Source organism: Tachysurus fulvidraco, chromosome 21 (genome assembly GCF_022655615.1).
Source record: "Tachysurus fulvidraco isolate hzauxx_2018 chromosome 21, HZAU_PFXX_2.0, whole genome shotgun sequence".
Classification (NCBI taxonomy): domain Eukaryota; kingdom Metazoa; phylum Chordata; class Actinopteri; order Siluriformes; family Bagridae; genus Tachysurus; species Tachysurus fulvidraco.
The window spans coordinates 1,424,598-1,439,597 of record NC_062538.1 but is presented as its reverse complement, the minus strand read 5'-3'; the positions used below and the strand labels follow the sequence as shown (position 1 = coordinate 1,439,597).

Below are 15,000 nucleotides of genomic sequence, written 5' to 3'. Positions count from 1 at the left end.
TTCTCTCGTGTTGTGAACTATCGCTAATCTTAACAGAGAAATCAAAAATGTCTCACTTTATTTGTTCATCTCTCTAGAAATCGAAGCAAAGGAGGCTTGCGACTGGCTCCGAGCCGCCGGGTTCCCTCAGTATGCACAGCTTTTCAAAAGTAAATATTTATTTAGAAAATTCGAACAATCGCACACTTTCAAATGAACAGCAAACACTGTGTTCACCTGTAATTCGGTTTGGTGTCTAGATTGCCACTTTCCTGTTGACTTTGATTGGGTGAAGAGTGATCATGTCTTCCTGGACCGTGACACATTAGACTCTCTCTGCAGGTGGGTGTACGTTTTATTCTGGATTGTATTTGAGGGAAAGTATTATTATTTTATAATTATTCATGCTTTCTTCTGCACCCAGGAGATTAAACACCTTAAACAAATGTGCAGAGATGAAGCTGGATCTGAGCAGATACAAACAACGAGTGAGTTGATGTTCAGAATAAATGTTCACACCATGAAACAAACATTGAATTCGAATCTTCAACCAGGACCTACTGACATGTCCTTGAGTCATTTGTTATTTTGTAATCTAGGGTAAGGTTGATGACGATGTGGAGCCCTGTGCCATCAGCCCCAAATGGTCCTACGACCGAAAGAGTAGGCGCTGGATACGTACAGATGGTATGGACTTTCTGCCATCTGTGGACAGCCCTATCGCAAGTCTTAGAAGGTCTGAGAGCTGTGAGGCATCTCTGTCAGACAGCAGTGAACAGCAGGAGATTCTGTCCATGCACAGCTCCAGCAGCTCTGACAGCGATGGGGGCGATACCACCCTAAAAACTTCGGAAGAGCCCGAGACGAGCCGAAGCTCCTCTAGATGCTCCTTCACCTCCAAATACCTGTCCCCAGACAGCTCCTACAGTGGACCTCCATCTCCAGCAGAGCCTCATAACATCAGCAGTGAAGAGTGCTTCCCAGCAAAGCCTCCTCTGAAGAAGGGTCAGAGCCTTCTTCGCAAGATGGACAAGCTCAGAGTCCGAGGGTCAACGCTATGGCCCCATGGTCAAGGTGGAAAACCACGGTTAGTCATAGGTAGTCCTGTACTACAGGAGGGTCATGAGGAGGACAAGCATGAGGCACTTACCCATCTTAACCTTTCAGGGCTCGCAGATAAGACATCTAGTCAACTGTCCTGTTCACCACCATATGGCTCCAGCAGTAGTCCCTCAGAGAACAGCAGTGCAGTCAGTACACCCAGTCCAATCACCAAGGTACGTAGTAACTGGAAAAGACAGAACACTCAATCAAAAGCACAAAAGCCAGTCTGTGTTAGTGAGCAGGAGCTCCCCAACCAGCACGGTCTGAATGGTAACACCATTTTTGAGATTCCACATGGTCACAAGCCAGGCACATTTCCCACCATTTTGCAAAATACTGTGCTGTCACCCACTGATAATACCTCCATCAACTGGAGGACTGGAAGCTTTCATGGATTCCATCGTCGTAGATGTCGAAGCAGTCCATCCGAAGAACCACCTTGTAGTCCTCTGGCAGCACAAGACCATCGTGTTAGCATTTACGACAACGTCCCAGATCATGTTCAAATTATGGATGACGATGTGTTTTCAGCCTTGGATAATGTTATGGAACGTATTACTGGACTACAGCAAAAGGATACTGCATGGACAGACAAACTGCCAGAAGATGGAGATTCAGATTTCTCCCACTCCAACTCGCATTCCCCTTCGTCTCTGACCGATATCCACCTTGAGATCAAAGAGCAGAGTGAAACAAATCAAAATGGCCCAAAGCAAAATTGCAACAAAATCTCACAAGAGAGGCCAAATACGGTGCAGATCTCTGGGTAAGAGACACCACAGCCACTTTTTGGAAAATCTACGTCTGCAGAATATAACACTGTTTGGTTTTATACATTTCAGAGATCGAAAACTTTACTGGTGCAGTGAACGGATCGTCTCGACACCGAGACCCACCACCCGAGCCGTCGAGTCCCGACTTGCTCCTTGTGTTTCAATGCTGCAGAGACTGAGTCTGCTCAGATTGACTGTTCTCATGGATAAACATTCACCTTTCAGCAAACAAGGATGGAACTGGTAAGATATGGAAGAAGATAAAGAGAGTGAAAAAATGTAGACTGGCTTCAGAGATTAATTCTTTACTAATATATGAAAACACACATTCATTCATTCATTCATTTTACCGTTTATACGAACTTCTCGGGTCACGGGGAGCCTGTGCCTATCTCAGGCGTCATTGGGCATCGAGGCAGGATACACCGTGGACGGAGTGCCAACCCATCGCAGGGCACACAAACACACATTCACTAGACAAATATACGTATTCTGTACTGTATGTAACCACAGTTCCGGACAGTTGCCTTCAGAACTACTGGCGCTTTCCTGTTTGATTGTTTTTTCATCAAATACGAATGGCAACCCTAGTTAGCATGACCACCAGGCCATTTACATCAAGACAAGTCCTACACTCAGTAAGAAAACCATGCTTATATACAGTAAGCATAACCTATCCTTCTACTTCCTTAAGTTTCAGACCTCCAGAGAGATTCCCTCTGGGAACGAGAGGGTTAATAACCAGACAGACGGCACTCATAAATATTGCAAACACAATTATTTATTGAGACTCGAGCATCACTCAAGTATCGATACCACTTGCTGTTAGAATTACTCACGGTGCTGATATTGTATTCTTTTGATGACAACACGGCGTTCAAGGATGTCAATATGCCGATGACATGTTTTTCCATTTCCCTTTCACGTTCAGGTTTTTCTCTACACTCTACTCTGTGTCGCATTCCTACTAACAGCTTTTGCCTCATGCTCATAGCCTGCTCATATATTCTGCATCTTATATGAGCTGATAGATTGTACAACAGACGACTCTATAGTATGTTGTCAACTCTGAAGTTACCTGGTAACTCCTGGTAAAAAAAAAAATGAGCACTAGATGGTAGCCTACAGTCTCGGGTGAACCTCTAGGCTTTTTTGTTTGAAGCTATCCTGTTAATAACGTCGTCCTGAAATGGTCGAATCTACGGTCAGGACCTGCACGACCAAATTTTCCTTAGCGATTTCGATTAACATAAAGAGCATGATGAATACAAAGGAAAGACAGTGCAGGTCGTCTAACCGCACGTCAGGCGCACTTCAGTCGCTGTGAGGGTTTAGAACGATCCATCATCTATTCGGTGAGCATTTTTGAGCTTGATAAATAAAGACGAGTGTAAGATGGATAGAAACACAATGAAAGAACGATCAAACATTCTACGTTATAAGTTCCCATGCGGAAAGTGGAGTAAAACTGATTGCTTAAGGCAAAAAGGACAGCGTAATTGACTTTTTGAGGGAAAAGTAATGGTCTATTAGTTTTAACAGCCAGTGGGCTAAGTAGAAAAGAAATAACCTTGTTATGTTCCCTATCCACACACAACACAAACACACACACACACTTACTTTATTTAGTATTCAGCTCTGTGAGTTCTGTGTATGATGCTTGATTTCAGATAAGTCCTGTCTGCTGCAGTCCAGTGGCTTCTTCCTCTCTTTTAATTTCTAAAGTACAATATCAGCTGCTGTTTACAAAGCCACAGGAAGTCAAGAGATGTTTGTGCCATGTTTAGCCAGTAGTGGAGCATCATTGGGATAATGGAATGAACAGGATACCGATATTGTCTTTTTAATTGAATTCAAATGCGTGGTTTGATGCTCAAGAACGTTAGGCTGAAATGGAAAGTAAAGTCTAATGAAAAGCTTTGCTAGCTCTGATATCAAAGGAAACCACATTAGAGGAAAATTGGGAAATTCACAGTGTGGATGGAAAGCTTGGCTAGTTCCTGGATTCTGAGACTCAGCTGGCATTGAAGTTTTATCTGTATATGTAAATAATGAGAAGCTGCTCTTCAGGTGTGTAGCTTATGAGCAGATCAGATCTTTGCAAAAACCTCTATCAAGGTAGGTCTGAAATTGTTCCAAAAACACTTCAAGATTCATCCAAAGAGTAAACCGCTATTAATTAGTCCTTCACTGCACACATCTTTTCTTTTCACACCTGTATCCGTATTTGATGAACACATTTCGTTCCTCACAGCTTCCTCACCTCTAAACACTTGAGTAAGTGGAATTCGAGGAGAGCGCCACACTCCAACAGACAAATGAAACAACAAACAAAAACACTCACCGGCTTTAGCCAATGCTTGCGAAGGAGATTCTTCTCTGTATCTTTCAAAGGACATTATGCAATAGGAAAATACTCCAGTTGAATACAAACGTGGAAATCTTTCTCCTGTTATTTATTGCACCCATGTTTGACACGTGGTAGCTGAATATCATGTGTTTTTAACCCCATAGGACAGTTCCGAAAGTCTACAGAAATATAAAGGGTTCTGAGCACAAGAACAGGAAGGTGTTTGGTGTACCTTTGCTTCAGAGTGTTCAGCGGTCAGGGAAACCGCTGCCCCCGAGCATCCTCAGAGCAATGGAGTACCTTAAGACTGAGTGCTTAGACCAGGTGAGATCTTCAGAAATGTCCTCCATTACTAAAGGTCATGCTAGAAGAAGCATCAGAAAGAGAGATAAAAGCAATGGGGTTGTTTTTAGGGTCATCGGGTGCCTCATCATCACCATCATCATCGTACATGTTTTTTTACGTTTCATTATTATGTTCAACAGGTTGGCCTTTTTCGCAAGTCTGGGGTCAAATCTCGAATCCAGTACCTAAGAGACATGATCGAGGCAGACCCCGACAGCTTCTCCTTTGAGGACCAGTGCGCGTTTGACGTAGCGGACATGATAAAGCAGTATTTCCGAGATCTACCCGAACCCATTTTCTCCAGCAAGCTGTGCGAGAGCTTCCTGCACATCTACCAGTGTAGGCATCCCCAAGCAGGCCTCCATTCGTACTGTATCTAATGTTGTACAAAGCTTTTCAGAAAAACATTTCCCATTGTCTGAGTCATCCTTTCATCCACCACAGACTTCCCAAAGGACCAGCAGTTCGCAGCCATCCAGGCTGCCATCTTCCTCCTGCCTGATGAGAACCGAGAAGCTCTTCAGTGCCTCCTCTTCTTCCTCCATGAAGTGGTGGCCTGTGTGGAGGAAAACCAGATGACCCCGACCAATATCGCTGTTTGTTTGGCTCCATCTCTGTTCCATCTCAACGTCCTCAAGAGAGACAGCACCAGCAGCAGGTCTTTGACATGTTCTTTCACATACTATATATTTTAAATAAAATTGACCATTTTCTAGCAATTCACTCAGAAGTCAGGTGTATTTGATTCATTCATTCATTCATTCATTCATTTCCTACCGCTTATCCGAACTTCTCGGGTCACGGGGAGCCTGTGCCTATCTCAGGCGTCATCGGGCATCGAGGCAGGATACACCCTGGACGGAGTGCCAACCCATCACAGGGCACACACACACTCTCATTCACACACACACACACACACACACACTACGGACAATTTTCCAGAGATGCCAATCAACCTACCATGCATGTCTTTGGACTGGGGGAGGAAACCGGAGTACCCGGAGGAAACCCCCGAGGCATGGGGAGAACATGCAAACTCCACACACACAAGGCGGAGGCGGGAATCGAACCCCCGACCCTGGAGGTGTGAGGCTAACCGCTAAGCCACTGTGCACCCCTTATTTGATTAATTATTTTCCCTAATCCTTACTTTAGGGCAGTTCTCAGGGCAAATAAAAGTTTGAAAACATCTAACATCTATGATTAAGCATGAAACAGAACGACTCTGGAGCAACACCACATCTGGTTTAAATCTTGGGGGATGTGGTTGAGAGTTTAAATCCTGCCGGGATCCCGAGTAAGGCCCTTAACCCCCCAATTGATCAGTTGTATAAAATGAGATAAAAATGTAAATCACTCTGGATAACGGTGTCTGTCAAATGCCATAAACGTAAATCTATCCTAGATATACAAGATGTTATGTCTTAGTGTAAAGCTCAGCTTAAAACATGAGCTGAATAAATGAGAGAATGATTTCAAAATAGATTTCATCTTGGGGAAAAAGATGTCTGTCAGGGTCATTAGCTTAATCTCAAAATAAAAAATCTTTTGAGAAACTTTACTTGAAAAAACACTTTTGAAAAAGCATTTATTATTTATAAGTTATTATAAATGAAGTGCCTAGGAACTCAATCATCGGTGACTTCCTGTTGCACAGAGTTGTCAAATTGGAGCCGACATAGAAGCCAGATTTTTTTTAATAAAAGGTCCAAACAAATTGAAATTCAACTAGCTCTAGAACAACATGTACACCACGTTCGTACTTCCTTCCCCCTGAGACATGGCGTATTTGGAGATGACAGGCCATGATAAGAGCACCGAGAGGAAGTGGAGATCGTAATGACGTCACCAGCAGAGTCCGTAGAATAAACACATCCAGGAGGTCCAGACTGCAATCTATTTTCCGGCTCCTTCTTCCTGCTGAGCTGTTAGGTGGAGTGCTCCAAATAATCCCACTATAATATGGAATCATATCGTTTCGGTCACTAAACGCCAAGCGTGATGTTAGAAGTAATAAAACAGGATTGGTCTGAAGGTTGTTTTTGTGGAAACCTGACAAGAAACTGCAGCAATAATACAAATACTTATGACATTTTCTTTTCTTTTATTTGTTTTTTTTTTTAAACACAGGGCAGGGCAAAGGAAGTACAGCTTGGGAAGACCGGACCAGAGGGATCTGAGTGAGAACCTGGCTGCTACTCAGGGATTGGCGCATATGGTGACGGAGTGTACACGACTGTTCCAGGTACTGATCCGTTCTGATATCTTTCACAATCTAACATATGGTTTATATCCAGATGTTTGTTTACACCTGATGTGGAGTATTGAATTTCTCAAACTCCACTCTTCTCTTCTGTGAAGTCTGCGCTGAGTCAGGGCTCTGTGCTGGAAACTCGAGTTCTTCCAATCCACCCTTAACACACCAGATATTCCTGGAGCTTGCTTTGTGCTCAATGTATTCTTTAGCTGGAACAGGTTTGGAAGCCTTGGTATATCTTCATGCTAAAAAGATATATTTTGACCTAACTGAGTTCTTCAAGCTTCGGGGGAACAGTTTGGAGAAGAACCAAATACGTTCTCCAACCTTCAGCTCCACGTCATGTCTTCATGGAGCTGCTTTGTGCACAGGGAACATGGTTGGACACAAATTTCATTTCTTACAATAACACTGGAGTTTGTTATTAGCTATATTTAGCTAACACCATTGCATTTGTTCATTTATTCATACATTCATTCTCTACCGCTTATCTGATCTTCCAAGATTTTTTGAGTTATTAGACGGATATTAATTTGAAATATTGTCAAATACTTTAAATATAATAAGAAGCGAGAGAGAGAGAGAGAGAGAGAGAGAGAGAGAGAGAGAGAGAGAGAGAGAGAACTTCATTTATTCATTCATCTTCTACCGCTTATCCGAACTTCTCGGGTCACGGGGAGCCTGTGCCTATCTCAGGCGTCATCGGGCATCGAGGCAGGATACACCCTGGACGGAATGCCAACCCATCACAGGGCACACACACACACTCATTCACACACACACACACACACACACACACTACGGACAATTTTCCAGAGATGCCAATCAACCTACCATGCATGTCTTTGGACCGGGGGAGGAAACCGGAGTACCCGGAGGAAACCCCCGAGGCACGGGGAGAACATGCAAACTCCACACACATGAGGCGGAGGCGGGAATCGAACCATGAATTTGTAATTCCTGTATACTTCATAACTAAATATGTGACTCTTCACATGGATCCCAAAAGAAGCAAAAACATTCGATTAAGGTCTTTGGAATGCAGCAGTCTGTCCTTTTTGTGCAACAGAAATTGACCCTTTTTGCTCAAATAAATAGATAAATAAATACAATCTATATCGAAAGGGTTGATAAATCCCAAGCTTTTAATTGCACACGTTTCTGGACATTTCTTCCTGTCTGACTTCCAGTAGCGGCTGATTAGCAACTCTCTTATCTCCTCTTTCAGTGCTGAATAGAACGTAATGAAGGTGTGGAGATAAAACGTCACCTCCAGCACCGCACTTTTCTCTGCTCGGTTAGAACGGAGACTCGATTAAAAAGCGATATTCCAGTCGTTCGTCCGTAGCGTTTACATTAATAACGTTAAAGGCTGAACGGCGTACATTAAACACGTAGACTGTTCGATTGAGCCGAGTCAACGTCATTATTATATTTGGATAAAACATAATCCATGTAATGACGAGCTGTGGGTTGTTAAGTAAAAGATGATAGGAGCAGTCAGGTTCAGAATTATTGGCACCCTTGGGGTAAATAAAGTAAGCAAAAATGAATCATCTGCTTAAATACACATATTGCAGAGACGCACACGACGTCATGTGATTGACGAGGGATAAAGGAGTAATGCCATCCCTCACTCCCTGAGCACGCTGACCCATTATCCTCTCATGTGGTATCCCCAGATGAGAGAGCGAACGCTTTTCTGTCAAACAAATAATACAAATAATAAACCGCTAGCTCCAGGGAGCCATAAAACATTCAAGAGGATCCGTCGTTTGCAGAGTTTTCCACATTCCTACTGTACATTCTGACCATCGGTGACACTGAAGTTCATGAAGTTCTTACGAAGGGCTTCTTTAAATCGGCTTGATTTAAGGAGATTTCCAAGATTTTATAGATTCTGATTGTGTCCACGAGTCCTGACTCATTTTAGATCAGATTCATGCCATTTGGGCGGTGGTGGCTCAACTGGTTAAGGCTCTGGGTTGTTGATCGGAGGATCGGGGTTAAAGGCCCCGCACAGCCAAGCTGCCACTGCTGGGCCCTTGAGCAAGGCCCTCAACCCTCCCTGCTCCAGGGGTGCTGTATCATAGCTGCCCCTGCACTCTGACCCCAACCTCCTCAGTTGGGATATATGAAGAAAAGAATTTCACTGTGCTGTAATGTATATGTGGCGATAATAAAGGCTACTTTTGCCCCCGTTCTATTCTATCCAGTAAATGCTATTTAAAATAAAATCTTATGATACTAGAAGGTTAGTCTGTCTTTGATCGTTGTGGATAAAAATCATCTGATAAACGTTATAAATGTAAATGAGATGATTATCGTTAATCATGTTTGTATTCTATTATAGATTTGTTTTAGTATAAATATCAGAGACTAATCAGAATAAACCTCATTTTCCTTCAGATGCCACATTACTGGCACGAAAGGAATAATGAAGACGTCCTGAACGTGGACAGAAGCTCTGCTTTAAATACGATCGAGACCGATCTAGCGGACCGCGCCCGGTTAAACCTCTCGGCCCAGCAGCTCCTGAGGGAGGCGAGGGAGAAGAGCAAAAGATGGGTCACTTGCACCACCTCAGATCATGTGGACGTGGCCTTTAAAAAGGTGAGTGGTCATGAGTCATACAGCGGAAAGGTGAGAGACGGAATGGCTCAGGTTGTGGTCACAAGGACACCTTTGCACGTTGCAGGTGGATGACGGATACCCGTTACCGTTGTGGAGAGGGACAGTAGAAGTGGATGCTCCACAGAAATACGTTTTTCATCGTGTCCTGAGAGAACACGGTCAGTGGCAGAGCGAGCTCCAGCACAGCCAGGTCGAGACCTTGGACAAGGAATCTGAGATCTACCGGTACACCCTGCAGGCGGTGGGCACCAGACCACCTCAGCAATATCTGCTATTAAGGTAGTGGTCCAGCAGCAGGGTGTGTTAAGAAAAGGTGGCTCATGATTAAGGGCTTTTGAGTGGATGGTTATGAGTTTAAATCGAGAAGATCGAGTTGATTCTTATAAAAAAAATCACATGAAGAAGGTTGTGGGTCCAAGCCCTAATCAGAGCTTTAAACAAGGATAAAATTTCTCAGTAGGAATAAACAATCCTAAGCATTTTTTATTTTATTTTTTTTTATGTCATGTCTGTTAGGGATTCCCACTTAACCCTTAGATGTCTGGGGCTTTTTTAGGTTATTTTTTTTTTTTACATGCTTTTGATTTTTCTTGTGTATCTACCAAACCTTTAGATTTGGTTTGTTGGCCTAATCAGCGTGAATCAGGGTTTTTTTTTACGATCAGATTTAACTCTGAACACTAAATCTCCATTTCTACATCTTATAACATCAAAAAAAAAAAAGAGTACAATATGATATACATTTCAAGCCAGCGCTTATTTCCCCACTGGTCGTATTTTTTTTAAAAAGCTCTGTTGTTCTAGACACCTAGATTAAAAGTGATCTGAGATGTGATCGAGTTTAAATGTTCTCCTTTTTTCCCAGATGAGTAATGTTCCAAGCTGAGATCAGTGACAGTGCTTCTGTTATTCAGTACACACATTACACTCATGTCTGTCCTTTCGCACCTCTCGACCCCTTTACCTGCAGGACGTGGCGGTCTGATCCTTCATCAGGACCTTTGTTCGTGGCGGCCACTTCAGTGGACCACGCTGACATCCAGAACACAAGGGTTACAGCCCGTGTGCTGTGCTGCATGTTCCTGGTTGAAGCGACGGGGACGAAGAAGTCACGACTCACACACTTCTGCCGCACGGATACCAGGTGAGTCTGGCTGATCTACACGAGTGAAAATAATGCAAGATCAGGAAAGATCGGTCCTGTATTTTCTTAGAAGATCGATTTGTTTTCTGCATAACTCATTCCAAGCTTTGGCTCTGTACAATCAACAAAACATAACGACGCGTCCCAAAAAGACGTTGTTGAGAAAATTGAGACCCGTGTCCTGTCACGGTGGAAGAAATCCGAGAGCAATCGTTTGAGAATATTGCGCTAGCTGCTTTGACAGCCGTCTACAGACTAGCTGACAGGTTTGGGAAGGTACAGGAAGAGATATATATTTACCTCTGTGTTGCAGTGTACACTTTACTCCTGCAACCAAGAGTCAGGTCCAGCGCTGCATATTAATTCAATTCCTCCGTGTCACAACCGTTAAGTTAATTACGACAGCGAGTTTCACGCCACTCTTTTCGTATTCCTTCGAATTCTAAAACCCGATAGCAAAAAAAAAAAAAAAAAAAAAAAATGCATTAAGTTGAAGATTTGTTGATATTCATTTAGACCAAACACAGATTCTCGTGTTTATTTGTTTCTTTTAAGTCTGCTTAACATCGCCTGTGAGCCTAATGGGGCCGATCTCATTAGCTAAGAAGGAAATTGAAAGTAAACCGGTCTTTGTGCGAGGCTCTTACGGCCCATAAATCTCACAAGAGCCCCGGTACGGAGCAGAACATAACTGTGTTTCTTTATCAGGGGCCGATCTCTGGAGTGGCACAATAAAGTTGGTGGGCATCTGCTTTCACACAGCCTGGTGGCAATTAAAGACTCCTTTAAGCCGAAGACGAAAGACGTGAAGCTATGAAAGGACACAGAGGAGCGAATTGAGGGAAAAAGAAAAGCAAACAAACAAACAAAAAAAAAACAACGTAACGTCGTATGAGGAGCCCACGGGATTTCAGGTGGTGTTTCACAGCCAACACGAGACGCATCCAGAGCTTTTGTATTGCAGAGACGATTCCGGTTGAGGAAGAAAAGCAAACGTATGATGAGACGAGACGTTTCAGGACAGCTTATCGAGACTGACAAGGAAGAGTGTCAGAGTAATGAAATGTCTTATCCCATTTGAAGGACCGTTTCACAAGCTAACACACTGCAAAGGTTTCCTCCGACAGCTGCAGAGAGTTTTCGAAAGGACGTCTGAGAGACCGTGAAAATCTGCTTCTTCCGGGCTTCCGCGGCGTTCGACGTAGAGACGTCACTCAGGAGGCGTCTTTCCTCCAGCGCCGGCTCGTGATCGCAGATTTTGATGAGGCAGGATGTTAATAACAACTAAAATGAAATAAAACTAAGAGGCCACAATTTTTTCATACATCGCTCGTGTTTCCTTTAAATGAATCCGAGCTGCCGGGTTTCTGCAACACCGACATCTCACGATAGCTTAACAAAAAAAAAAACTTCGACCAGCTCAAACAAACCTGAGATTTGATTAAGGAAGTTATTAGTTTGTGAAGACTTTATTTATTTATTACCAAATATTTGTTCAAAAACTAAATCTGGTGTAGAAATGCAAACCTGTCAACCAGGTCGTTATCTGTGCTTATTTCTGGTCCTCCTCTGATAGAAATATTTAGAACGTGAGCATGTACAATAGCAGGCAGTGTATTTATTAGTGCTTCTGGCTTGCAGTTCCTAGGTTTGACCACTAGGTGCAATGTTAACTTTATGGCGGTAAACTGAGCCTTGAGTTCAAATATAAAGGAAAGCAAATAAATTTGGGTCATGAGTATTTTAGTACGTCACCGGAATGTAACGTTAGGGTTAGGGTTAGGAAAACTATTGCACATTTGGACTTTACGAAGGTCGTTGTCGTTTGTCGGATAATATTTACGGTGGGACGATTCGACACCGGTCACGTCGAAGGGTTTGGGAAATTCGAACAGACAAACTTTCACGTGTTCAGTTTGAATCGTTTGTGACGAGTCCAGCGGAGAAGGCAGGACTGTGATCCGGAATATTCTAACGGAGTTTAGTGACGTTTCTCCTCCGAGCTTCCGGTTACGCGGCAGTATGAATATGTATTGGTACATATTTAAATATGTCGGATTTATTAAAATGAACTTATAAATCTTTTTATGATGAGTTAATATAATTTAACAGGTTATTAAATGTTACAGAAGATATTATTTAAACATATGTAAACCTTTAAGGATGCCTCGTAGCGACCGAGCTGTTTTATTCTGTTAGAATTCTGGTTTTATTCACGCTACGTTATGCTACATGCTAAGCTAATTTGCTCTACTGAACTGCAGTCGTTGTTGAAAACATTATATAATTATATAAAAATATATATTTTCCTTTTGTCCTGCATTTGATTGAAATGTTTATCAGATGGTTTATATGCATGAAGTAAAAAAGTTAAATAAAGATCGTATTTTCATACAGAGTCAACTGTGTAGTGTGTTATTAAAGCATACACACTCTCACACACACACTCACACAAACACACAACACACACACAAACACACTCACACACAACACACTCAAACACAACACACTCTCACACACACTCACACAAACACACTCACACACACAAACACACTCACACACAACACACACTCACACACACTCACACAAACACGCAACACACACACAAACACACTCACACACTCAAACACAACACACTCTCACACAACACACTCCACACACAAACACACCAACACACACACAACACACTCCACACACAAACACACCAACACACACACTCACACAACACACACACTCTCACACAACACACACACTCTCACACAACAAACACACACTCACACAACACACACACTCTCACACAACACACACACTCTCACACAACAAACACACTCTCACACAACAAACACACTCACACACAACAAACACACTCACACAACACACACTAACTCGCACCCACTACACACACAACACACACGCACACAACACACACGCACACACAAACACACACTCGCACCCACTACACACACGTGCACACACACAAACACACTCACACACAACACACACACACAACACACACAAACTCACAACACATACACACAAACAAAACACTCACACCCTCTACACACGCACACACACACACAACACACTCTCACATAGAACACATGCACCCTCTCTCTCCCTCTCTCTCACACACACACACACACACACACACACACACACACACACACACACACACACACACACACAGACACACACAGATCTTTAAAAAATATATATATATTATTTGTAAAAATTGTGTGAATTTCATGCCTCAGTGGAGTGTAAAAACAAATCATCTATAAAAATCAGGATGTCCTAAAAATTCCATTATGTCCCAAAAATGGCTTTTTGTTAAAAAATAAAAAAGCTTCATCCCTAACCTTTTTTTAAAAGATGTTTTTAGAGGGTTATCTTTAGACAGGTTAGCTATACAGTATTTATATATATATATATATATATATATATATATATATATATATATATATATATATATATATATATATATATACTTCTAAAACTTTCTAATTTCTATATTAACTTCTATAAAAAGGGGCGGGGCTTTCAGTTCATCGGTAACGCTGAACAAACTGTACTCATATTATTCAGTGATAACTCACAGCAACAAACTTAAAATCCTGCAAAGCTTTAAAAAAATAAATAAATAAAAAGCCGCTGATCTCCTTTTCTTTACTTTCCACACGTTCAAGAGCTGGAGCTAATAAAAAGATAAGAAGGAACAACCCGATATATTTACCTTCAGCCCCACTAAAGTAATTAATGTATTTTTCAGATCTATAATTTACATCACACACTTATCGGGACATGAGAACGAGCAAAGAATAAAAAAAAACCTAAAAGTAAATGAAATCTGGCTAATTGATCACCGTACGGACGATCGGGCCAAAGCGCGGCATTAATCGTCTCTGAATGAAAAAGTTAAAGAAACTTTGTGCTTAACGGAGTTCACGTATTACGATCTAGTTTTGATCCCTAATGAAGTCTTGGTAAATAAATAAATAAATGAAGCTGATGTTATCGTTGCGGCTGCGGTTACTTCAGGTTTTGTGAGAGAATCTTATAAAGATGACGGAGTGGACGGATTGTTCGGACGCTAAAGAGAACTGGAAGCGTTAGTGGAAATTTCCGGAATAAGCCTCGACCAGATCGAAGAAACATTCCGGTCGTCCTGACGCGTGTTAAAGCGGCACGCCGCGACATTCGAAAGGTCGTCGGGTCGATTATACGAGCTTACATAACTGTATACACTGTCTGACATGATGGAGCGCTGCCTTTTTAGATTTATGGCCTTGGACGACATCGAACACAGTCGCATCCATCTCTTCAGGGGAACCTGAGAAGCTACACACGAGGAGCTTTACACCACGGGAACGGTGGCTCTGACATGACAGGTCCATCGCTCAATCTCCGGAGAGCG

General features: G+C 42.5%; 1 protein-coding gene across 2 annotated transcripts in view; it reads left to right on the top strand.

Moving 5' to 3' along the window:
• Positions 1-12,984, top strand: part of si:dkeyp-23e4.3 (rho GTPase-activating protein 7) — a 52,078-nt gene extending 39,094 nt beyond the window's left edge. For both annotated transcript variants that reach the window (XM_027163917.2, XM_047805635.1), the window contains exons 2-14: positions 78-149; positions 240-321; positions 404-467; positions 579-1,849; positions 1,926-2,099; positions 4,371-4,530; positions 4,692-4,890; positions 4,996-5,209; positions 6,682-6,796; positions 9,218-9,421; positions 9,507-9,721; positions 10,413-10,586; positions 11,295-12,984. In XM_027163917.2, the coding sequence (XP_027019718.2) occupies positions 78-149; positions 240-321; positions 404-467; positions 579-1,849; positions 1,926-2,099; positions 4,371-4,530; positions 4,692-4,890; positions 4,996-5,209; positions 6,682-6,796; positions 9,218-9,421; positions 9,507-9,721; positions 10,413-10,586; positions 11,295-11,403 (3,053 nt within the window). In that variant the 3' untranslated portion in view covers positions 11,404-12,984. The remainder of the gene's footprint in view (positions 1-77; positions 150-239; positions 322-403; positions 468-578; positions 1,850-1,925; positions 2,100-4,370; positions 4,531-4,691; positions 4,891-4,995; positions 5,210-6,681; positions 6,797-9,217; positions 9,422-9,506; positions 9,722-10,412; positions 10,587-11,294) is intronic.
• The last annotated feature ends 2,016 nt before the right edge of the window (positions 12,985-15,000 follow it).